This window comes from Paramisgurnus dabryanus, chromosome 19 (assembly GCF_030506205.2).
Source record: "Paramisgurnus dabryanus chromosome 19, PD_genome_1.1, whole genome shotgun sequence".
Lineage (NCBI taxonomy): Eukaryota > Metazoa > Chordata > Actinopteri > Cypriniformes > Cobitidae > Paramisgurnus > Paramisgurnus dabryanus.
The window spans coordinates 6,500,856-6,512,098 of NC_133355.1; the positions used below are offsets into that span (position 1 = coordinate 6,500,856).

An 11,243-nucleotide genomic window follows, 5' to 3' on the forward strand; every position below is an offset into this window, starting at 1 on the left:
GGCAGTGTAATACCTGCCTTACTGAGCGTTTCATGGTCATGGTTTGTTTTGTATTCTTGTTCATGGTTTTGACGCCTTGCCTGTTATTTGGATTACGTTTTTGGATAACCAGAATCCAGCAGAGGTTTGTAAAATCCAGCCGGCAACATGGAATCCACAGCCCTACATTCATTACGCCAAGGTGAGGAATCAGTGTTGGATTACACTCTTAAGTTTTGGAGTTTAGCATCCCAGGCAGATGGCCCGGAAAAATGTGTGAGGACATGGTACGGCTAGGACTTAATGCTACGGTACGTAAACAGGTACCCCTTGACAGTGATTGTTTGTTAACAGATTCGTGGGGGCAGTTTTGAAAGGTGCTATGCCCTCGATGCTCAGCATGTCAAGTCAGAGACTGTTCATGCCAAGTCTGTTCACATTACGCCTGTTTTATCACAGCCAGCTTATGTCATGCCTGTTTGGCCAAAGCCAGTACAAACCATGCCTGTCACTGTTCCCAAGATGGCCCCACCATGCCTGTTTCTGCTACCAAGATGGCCGCCACCATGCCTGTCTCTGTTTCGAAGATGGCTGCCACCATGTCTGTATATGTGCCCAAGATGGCTATTGCCATGCCTGCAACTGTTTTTAAGATGGCTACCACCATACCTGCACCTTTTGTCCAAAGACCCGTCACCACAGCCACACCTGTCTTCCAGAGGGCCACTATCATCCCTGCACCTGCTATCAAGATGGCTCCTATCACGGCTAGAAGGTTCAAACCTGTGTCTCCTGCACTTGCTACCACGACTAAAAGGTCCGAACCTGAGCCTCAAACACATTCTGTCACTACTGAATCGCCTGGCTTACCTGAAATGCCTGAGTCGCCTGTTTCACCTGAGTCGCCTGTTTCACCTGAGTCACCTGCACTTTTTGTTTCTGTTGGAAGATCTGAATCTGAGTCCCCTGAGCTTCTTGTCCTGACCAAGTCTGCTGAATCTAACTTTCCTGAATTTCCTGTCATGACCATAAGGCCTATTTCCAGGTTCCCTGAGTTTCCTGTAGAGGCTAAGATGGTTACTCCTGATTCCCCTGTGTCCTGTAGTTCAGCTAAGATGTTCACTCCCAAGCTCTAAAACTCTCTGCCCTTGCTAACATAACCATGCATGACTCACATAGACTCTTTGCCATATCTTAGATGGCCAACCATGAATTCTCTGCCTGTTTCAAGATGGACAATCGTAAACACAATGAACTCTCTGCCTGGCTCAAGATAAACACAAATGGGCTTATTGAATTAACTGTATTTATGTTCCTGTTGTCTGATTACTTTGCTCTGCCAGCCTCTCTTTCTGCTATCTCGGTATCTCTCCAGAGCACTACAAGTGCCTCCCTGGTTTCTAGTTCCTCCTGTGCCTGTTCCCATGTTGGCTGAAGTATATTTGTGGGGGGTAGTACCCAGACACATGGAGGAGGCAGAGGACACTGAGGACATGGCCGAGGTGTCTTATCATCCACGTCTGCCTCACGATCCAGGCCCGCGTCTGCTGCCTCACGATCCAGCCCTGCGTCTGCTGCCCCGTGATCATGATCCGTCCTGGCCACACGACTCAGGACCATCTGTGTTCCATGGTCCGGGTCTGCCTCTGTTCCATGGACTAGCCCTGCCTCTGCCACAAGGTCCTGAAATGGACTCTTTATAATGTTTTTCGTTGTGTTCTGTTTTGAGGGCTACATGAGTCACCCTTAAGAGGGGGGGGGGGGGTTCTGTAGGGTTTTTGTCTTGTGTTTGGTTTGGTCTTTTATTTTGATACCATGTCATGTCACACTTCACATTCCACTTCCTGTTTGCCACTATGGCCCTGTCCCAAATGGGGCACTTCATGTGGACTTTCGGTCTCGTGGCCTCAAATTGCGCATTCTCGCTTAGTCTACAAGTCCGTAGGGTGTCTCATCTGTCAATTTTAAGCTTTGAGTGTGCTCATCAGCCCCTCCTTTGGCCCCTTGATGCGGTCTTTAGCGAAGCCCACACTGCAGCAGGCTTCGCGCACTTAACCAACCCAGAAGTCCTTGCGAAAGGGCAATCAGACCAATCAGACGACGGAAGGGAGGAGTTAGCACTGATGGGCAACTTCTCTACCTATTTCCGGTGTGATGCTCGAGTCTGTCCCAAAATACAACTCCGGTGTACCCACATGGACTCGCATCAAGGGTCCATCAAGTCCGGACTACGTGATGTCATCAAAGTGTGGACTCTGAGTCCGGAGTGTGCCATTTGGGACAGGGCCAATATAACCGGTTCAATCTCAACATCACACACGGCGAAGAATTGCCAGAGTAACACCTGCCTTACCGAGCGTTTCATGGTCATTGTTTGTTTCCTGTTCATGGTTTGTTTTGTATTCTTGTTCATAGTTTTGACACCTTGTCAGTTATTTGGATTACGTTTTTGGATTACCCTCTTTAGATGTGTTTGCCTGCCCTTTTGGGATTTCTCTTTTTATATTTGAAATGTTTATTTCTTTTAATTTTGAAGAATATAACTGACAACTTAAACTACTTAAAGTATAAAAGTAGAAGTAATGCAAGGAAAAAGGGCCATTAAGGACAAAAGCTTAGGCTGCGCCACAGGGGACTATTGTGCACTACCCTACCCTCTCAATAAAAGTTTTCTAAAGGCCATAATGACTATAATGTTATTTTAAAATGTTAATGTTAAAAAATTTGGGATGCACTAGGCTACCCGTTTCAGACACATATATGCCCATTAAAAATGAACACATTTTACTACAATGCAATGTACCAAAAAAGGCTATGTATTATTTATTTATTTATATTGTTAAAAGGGAAAGGATTAAAACAATCAGGCCTGACTCAGTATAAAACTGTTTTTCAGCAGGTTCCTGCTCTGCAGAACATAAATATCACACAGACAACAAACTCCAAAACAAGACAACAACCATACAAACACACAAACTAAGAGAAGGAGCATTAGGGGGAGGCCATAGAACCACATCAGTGGTCACAGATGTACCTGTCCATCAGGTTGTGAACAAATGTTCTTTTAAATAGTCTCAGTGATGTAATGGTCCTGATGTACTGTGGGATCTCATTCCAGGCATTGGTGAGCACATGAAAAAAGATCTCTGTCCGTAGCTGTTCCAGAAAGCATTTAAGCAGTGGGTATACTCTTAATTTATGCCCCCATTTTTTTTTAAAAATTTTTTAAGTAGAAATGGGTATACCCCATGCCATCCAATAAAGAAGTAGGAATACTCTGTATACCTGCATATAACCTGCACTACACCACTGGGCCTAAGCAAATACAGAATTTTACTTTTAGATGACAATTTTGTTTCTTGAGATAATTTTTTTTAATGAAATGATGTTATTGTTGCAGTACACTTCAACACTATAAACTGTTCTTTTGCAGATGACATCAGTATAACATGTGAAGATGTGACTGGAAGTGTGGGAGAAGAGTTAACTCTTACCTGCAGAGTCTCTGATTGGAATGAAACATGCTGCGTTGAGGTGTACATGATTACACACACAGCGAGCAATGATTCCTCAACAATCTGTGAAAGGGGGTTCAGCAGCCATTTCTGTCTACAGTTCATCAGCATCTTTTGTTCTTACACTGCAAAAGCAGCAATGACAACAAAATTTCAGTTCTTTCTGCAAACCACATGTGGAAATAAAACATCAGAATTCATGGTGAATGTAACAGGTACAGTTTACTGCCTTATTGTTTATTATGAAATAATTACTTTCCTTTTCTAAAATAATGTGGTAAACATCCACTGACAGTGTGTTTAGAGTCTAAATCTTAATTTGATATAAAATCATAACTGACTATAAACCATAATGCTGAAAACCATAATGTTTTCAAAGATCAGAATCGAGGTTGTGTTCATGTATTTTGTATTCAGTATGTCTGCAGTATGTGTTTTCTGGAAAAAAATCCATATCATTCCCTGTGTAGTGTAGGATAATATCATAAAAATTCTAGTCTTTTTAAGCATACCTGCTAAACTGTTCGCTTTAAATGCTTATATCTTCTGAATGTGAATGTTGGTTCATACCAAAATGCTTTTTTGCATAGTTGTGTTTGACAAATGAAAACGTCTCGGGTTACATATGTAACTGTTGTTCCCTGAGAAGGGAACGAGACGCTGCGTCTCCCATACTTCCTGCGTCCCTGTAATGCCATCTTTGGCAATATTTCAGATAGCGATATACTTCCTGGCTCCCCCTTCATCCTGTCTTTGTCGTAAAGCCTCACCATTGGTTGAATTTGATATACACATTCAGACGCATTACCCCTGGAGGCGTCCGCAAAGTGTCACTGCAGTGACGCAGGGAGAGTTCCCTTAAAAGGGAACTGTAACAATGTATCTTAAAAGGTAACTCAATGTATCCTTGCTCTCACTTGAAATGTGTCCCCAAATTAAGTTCTTGAATTTGAGGGTATTGGACCTGGAAAGTCCTTGAAAGGTCCTTGAATTTGAAGTTAACTAAGGTGTGGGAACCCTGGGATTCAATGGTTAAGATGGAGACACACCTCAGGATTTTCACAGATTATGAATGTAATTTGGTCATATCAACTAATCATGCCCAGTCTTTTCCAGTTGTGCTCAGTTTTGTTTATAGTTAAAAACAATCCTTTAGTGTGCTGTGTCCAGTCTTAAAAAGTTTTATCAAGTAGGTGTCCCCACACTGTGAAAAGCAACCTATAGAATCTGCTCGATAAAATTGTTGTAACAATTTGCACCCACTTTGTTTGGGTAGATTCTATCCTATATATTTGAGTACCTAAATTTAACAACTATGACAAACATAAAAAATGAGGTAAGTTCTACCTAATATTCCTCATATCTAAGTACTTTTTTTAATTGATTAACATTAACTCTATTGGTAGTAAGTAACAGTTCTACAAAACTATTATTATGATCAGCCATTAGGAAAAATTACACATTACTTTTCCAGGAAGGGTTAAATAGTCAGAAACATGATATTGTATAAATTGCTTTATTTATTGACCAAATTACATTTTTGTCTTCATGAGTTGTCAAAATATACATAGAAGCAAGATTCAAAAATACGGTTTCTTCATGTTATCATTAGAAAATGAAAGGAGACACTGAAATGGGAGCTGATCTCATTTAAATGACCCCAGAAGGCTGGCATGCTACATGGATACAAAGAAACATTTCAATTTCATTTAAAACTAATTAAGTGCAAAAAATATAACTTCATATTACAATATAGACATTTTGCGCGTTTGTAAACAGAGTTGATGTATTTTGTTGGTGGAGCCCAACTGGTGGCAGAAATTGACAGCTCTGCAGTAGCAGTTTGAAGTGTTAGGGTTAAACTGTGATATGGATCTGGTGTTCTGTCTGTTTGTTTCCCTTTAATGTAATGTTTCTTATAGATTTTCATCACGTTACATTTATTTTTTAGATAAATTAAAAGTTTAAATAGCTTGGCTACTGAGATGTATGTAATGTATATGTATTATTATTTATTGGTAAATCAGTAATTTTTCTAATATGAATTGCTAAAATACATAATACTATCATGTATTATATATAATACCATTTATTTAAATATTTCATAATTTTCCAATTTTCTATTATTTCTTCCTTATATTTATATCCTACGTGTTTGTTCTAAAACTATTATAAAACTATTGTTTGCATACAAATGAAGGTATGTGCTCTATATATTAACATATTTATTAAGTATGTAAACATAATAATTTTAGAACAAACAGGAAGAAGGCATATGCTAAAAGGAAAAAAAGTAATAATAGAAAACTGAAAAATTATTAAATATTTAATAAATGGTATTATAGAATAAATTAGGCATATATTATTGCTTTTTAGTATAACCCATTCAAATCTTTAATCTTTCTAAATAAATTATAATATAACGTGATGAAAACGCTATAAGGAAAAATACTTCGATTTCATCACTCCAGTCTAGGGGTGTGACGGATCACAAAACTCATGGTAAGGATCACATTACGGTTTTTGAGGCACAGATCGGATTATTTTTCAGATCAGAATAAAGGTTGGGAAAAATCTAATAACAAATAAAGAAATTACAAAGATTTATAAAAAACAACAAAGTTGCACATAACGTAAGGTTTAAAATTAGCATTAGGTACAGTAATCAAATCAAATGAATAATTACTGTCTTTATTGTATGAATTAAATATAATTATTATTTTTTAGAGCTACAGAAGTGATTTTCCCTTTGTCTTGTTTGATTAAAGGGGACAGAGAATGAAAAAACATTTTTACCTGTCTTTGTTGAATAATGGTAGTCTACCCACATTCACAAACATACAAAAAGTGCTAGACATGCTAAACATCTCAGTCTCATAGAAATTCCTCTTATAGAAATGTCAGCCAGAAAACGGCCCAATCTGAAAAACTGATGCTTATGACATCACAGGCATCTCACTGCCGATCCACTTTAAAATAATTGGCTACATTTTTTGAGTGGAAGCAAAGTCAGTCAAGCAGTAATGAGACTGCAAGTTAAGCCAGTAGGGGGAGACAAATAGGTGCAAAACCACTTGTTTAAAATCCCCCACCCTAATAGAGCTATCTGAGAGAGGTTTTTAGGAAGCTTCTAAGGCATTACAGACCCAAATAAATTTTTTTTGTCTACATGTCACATCACAGAACAAGGATAAATACCCCGTTCAATCATTCTATGTCACCTTTAACATTAATGACACAGACTTAAAGTGATAGTTCATCTTAAAATGAAAATTTTATGTTTATCAGCCTACCCCAAGGCCATCCAAGATGTAGGTGACTTTGTTTCTTCAGTAGAACACAAATGTAAATGTTTAACTCCAACCGTTTCAGACATGTCCGTCTTATAATGCAAGTGCATGGTAACATTAAAAGGACGCAAAAACACAGTTTGGAACTGCAGGTAAGGATACTGGCTCTTACATTGGGACACTTGATGACTTATTTCCACGTGACGTAACTATTAAAAAACGTTGTGAGATATCACCACGGTTATTTATAAGCAGCATGCAGAAACATCTCTCTGACTAATAAAAAAAACTGGTTACAATATAAAACTTAATTATTCTGTTCTATGTAGTACTGACAAGAACAAAGTCCAGTAATAAAGCGAGTGCTCGTATCGCATTAAGATTAAATGGAAAATCAATAGTATATAAATATAGTTTTATTAACTTTTACCTCGCACTGAAATAATAACAACACAAAATACACTCAATATGAATAAAAAACAAATAATAGTTTCATGACATCAAATACTGCTGGTTTGATCTCATTTTTGACCATCAAACACAGATACATGTTTAGCCCAGAACAGACGGTGGTCAGCAAGGAAGGCGAACACTGACGTCTGCTGGGTCACGTCCGAATCTTTCTAAGGAAGCGTTCAAATAGACACTATCTTTACTAATCAACTGCAGATTTGAATATTATACATACACTGTAAAAAAATTCCGTAGAAATTTCAATGTTATTGCAGCTGGGTTGCCGGTAATTTACCGTAGATTTACATTTATGTTATTTACTGGCAAGAGTTTGTTTAAAGTTAAATAAATTTTAAATATGAACAAGTCTTTATCTTCACTGAATAAAACTATACAATAACAGCCTCATGCAAAGCATTCTGGGAATCAGAAATCATCAACCTTTTTCTGTTTTTTGCTTCAGATTTTGTTTACCAGAATGTTTTGCTTGATGCTGTTTTTTAGTTTTACTCTGTAAAGACAAAGACTTGTAAATGTTTAATGTTCATTTAACTTTGAACAAACTCTTGCCAGTAAATAACATAAATGTAAATCTACGGTAAATTACCGGCAACCCAGCTGCAATTTCTACAGAATTTTTTTACAGTGTATATATTCTCGACTGAACTAATCTTAAAACTACAAGAAACTGTTACCAAGAAACGGTAATATTAAGAAATGGCTATTCCGTCTATTGAGTTACAACATTCAAAACAAAGCCGAAGGACTCCGAAGGAGTTACCTGTCATTCTTGCCTTCAAATCTTCTGGTGGAAGAAAGTAGTTCCCCAACAAAGAGGCAGAAGTTTTAAAATCACTCTGTTGTTCTTTCCTTGTTTTCTTTTTTTAAATGTGTAACGTTGAACTGTATAGAAGCAATATTGCTCTCAGATTCTCTAAATCATCACGGCTGTAATTGCCTCTGGCCTAAACACAGCCATGATGATATAGAGCTATATCACACTCCTACTCGAGCGGTATTGCTTAATTATAAATCTAGTAAAGTTTTGTAATCTTTTAACAGGTAAAAATCACAATAAAAATACTGTCCTAACAGGCATTTTCAATTTGGTTGTTTTTGTACAAGCTATTAATGAACTCTCTCTTCTGTGTTAGAAACAAGCACTGTGTCAGAAACAAGCACTGTGTCAGAAACAAGCACTGTGTCAGGAAAAACTTCTAATGCCTTGACTGACATACCTGATCAGAGAGACAGGGATGAGTTATTTAAGTTTAAAGGTGAGCTAGAAGCCAAACTTTGTTGTTGAAATTTATTACATTTTCATTTTGTAATTTAAATGGTGTCAATTTTATGCACACAAACACGATTTGTGTGCATAAAAGATTTGTAAGTTAGTAATATAATAATTATTGTGTGATTCTAATTAACAAATTAAGATTTACAGACATTTTGTTAGTATACTGAAATGTATTTTCTTGTATTGATGCAATAATCTTAATAATAATGATTGTTGATATTCAGTCGCTGCTGTATGTGTGCTGTCTTTCATCCTCTTTGCTGCTATAATTGGAGTCATTATGTGGATGAACTCCAGTCAGGGTAAAAGATTTTTAAGAGGTGAATTTTATAAACATGAATACACAATAACACATTATTATTCACAATCACTGTGTTTATTGTAATCATTGTTAATTCACATTTTATTTCTCTTTATTATTTCAGGTTGTTTGAGAGGCAGTAAGTATTGTTGTATTTTACACAGAAATGAGTTTGATCTCTTACTGTATGTCATTTTGTTTGCTTTTAAAAGGTTTACAATCTCTCATAGTAGCACCTCTTATTTTATTTCACAGCCACAGATACTGACTCAGTGTCAGATCAACAAATGCAGAGCTATGCCTCTTCTGAGTCTATGGATATCCCTGAAGGAAATGTTTGATAAGCTCATTTTGTTTTGATTTAGATTTTAGCCAAGTGTGTTGACTGCATGTTTTGTGTGCTGCAGATTAATTTAAACCGGAAGTTGCACTTGACTTTTGTTAGATAAATATAATCCCTCTATATTCTGAAGAGTCATTCACAACCAGATCAATATGCAGTTTCACTAGTTTGCCTGTGCATTCAGGTCTTAATGATTATTAATGGGTATTATTGAATTTTTTTTAATGTCACATGGTCATGAATGTTATTTTCAACTGATAACTGACTTTTTCAGTCAGAAGATGAGAAACAGGGAGGGAAATCATAAAGAACTCAGTTTGGTATGTTTTTTGGGCAAGAAATCATACACCAAGAGTCACTTATTTATCCAAGTAACTTTTCTTATTATGTACAATATGGAAATGTTATATTTCTCCAAAAAAACAAAAACACATCTATTTATAAATGTATAATATTTAAATTGCTATGAAATAGACAATTTATAGTCATCAAATAAATGTCAATGGCGTTTAGGCACAAACTCAAATTTCATTTATTTATCTAAGCTCATTCATTATCATTGTATACAACCTGGAAATTTTACATTTATCAAAAAAAGAAAATTTCTGAATGTATAGTAGTTGAACTGACCTAAAATGAACAACTAATGGTCATCCAATGATTGGCCATGAGCATTTTCTTGGGTGTATATAGTGTAAATATCTTGTTCTTGACTGTAAAGCACTTTGAAGGGCAAAATAAATATATATATATAAATAAAACTTATCTTATTAATTTATGAATATTCTGGCATACTGGAGATTTGACTACCACATTTTTTTTATATTAAAATAAAGGTAAAACACTATTATATAAGTAAATGTTATTCTCACTTACTGTGTCAACATGATTACATCTGTACATTGTGACAGTAATGCAGATTGTTTGTATTTGTTTGTTTTGCTGTTTATTTTTACATGCATACATGTTTATTTTAAGCCGCCTGTTTACAGTGAAGAAACAAATGACACAGAATGAAGCTTTGAAGCGATGTTTGTGTGTATTATCTGAGAGGTGACTGAATTTATTTTACCTGTATGTATTTTATGTCAATTTTTAATTTTACATTGTGCATTATTTTTTCTACTGTTGTATATGTTTGTTTTGTCTTCCTTCACAAGTGCAAACACAGTAAGAGTACTGTATAAGAGGTTTTTACAGTATGTTGTGATGCAGTAAATTTCCACGACACAGTCTGTGCTAATACAATAACAACACATGTTGAATCTGTTTCTAGTTAGAAGTTTTTGGGAACATAACCAAAAATGCAGTAAACATTTTATTTTCACATCACGTCATCTCTTGTCGTTCTCTGTCTTTAAATCTGACTCATGCTTGAGTAAAAGTGTTAACTTACAACAGAGTAACAGACAAAGTTTCATGACAAAGAGAAATCAAGTGAGACCTAATGCAATAACTATTGAACTGACCTTGGATCTGAATAATCTAACATTTCTGTCAGCACCAAACATCAAAGATTAACAACAATATATTAGCAATATTAAGGATTGGTGGAGTATGAAACTTTTCTGAGGAAAACTCTTTGGTCTGAAGTCTGAACGGGGAGCACAGCAGTACATTTCCTCCCAAAACAAAACTATACCCCACTCAATATTAAATCAAATATTTAATATGTAGCTTATGATCAGTTAAAAAAATCCTTATGACCAACCAACAACACACAATTACAAATAAATCAAAAACAGATTAAAGCAAATATACTGCCGTTATCATTACAACAAGCATTTCTTTTAAAAGCTTGGTTTATCAGTCTGCACCATTTCTTACACTGACAGTTTTTCATACCACGTACCAGCATTAGTTAAGAAAATTTTAACCTTACTCGACTGTCATCAACAGTTATGTATCTGTGTTATGTAAAGCAAATCAGCAATCTGGCTGTAACCTACAAGAGCAAAATGATGAACCTGACGCTACATGTGTGTTTCAAAGGTGTTAAAGTGGTAAGGGTCCATGTCCATAATGTATAAATAAAGGGTTTTTAACAAGTTGTGACAATTGAGAT

General features: G+C 36.1%; 1 protein-coding gene across 7 annotated transcripts in view; it reads left to right on the forward strand.

The window, feature by feature from the left end:
* LOC135775946 (uncharacterized) overlaps window positions 1-10,510 on the forward strand; it is a 34,393-nt gene extending 23,883 nt beyond the window's left edge. For 6 of the 7 annotated variants that reach the window (XM_065286548.2, XM_065286554.2, XM_065286590.2 and 3 more), the window contains 5 exons: window positions 3,413-3,709; window positions 8,392-8,514; window positions 8,759-8,854; window positions 8,960-8,974; window positions 9,091-10,510. In XM_065286548.2, coding sequence (XP_065142620.1) covers window positions 3,413-3,709; window positions 8,392-8,514; window positions 8,759-8,854; window positions 8,960-8,974; window positions 9,091-9,176 — 617 coding nt within the window. In that variant the 3' untranslated portion in view covers window positions 9,177-10,510. The remainder of the gene's footprint in view (window positions 1-3,412; window positions 3,710-8,391; window positions 8,515-8,758; window positions 8,855-8,959; window positions 8,975-9,090) is intronic. The other variant, XM_065286562.2, reaches the window with a different exon arrangement.
* The last annotated feature ends 733 nt before the right edge of the window (window positions 10,511-11,243 follow it).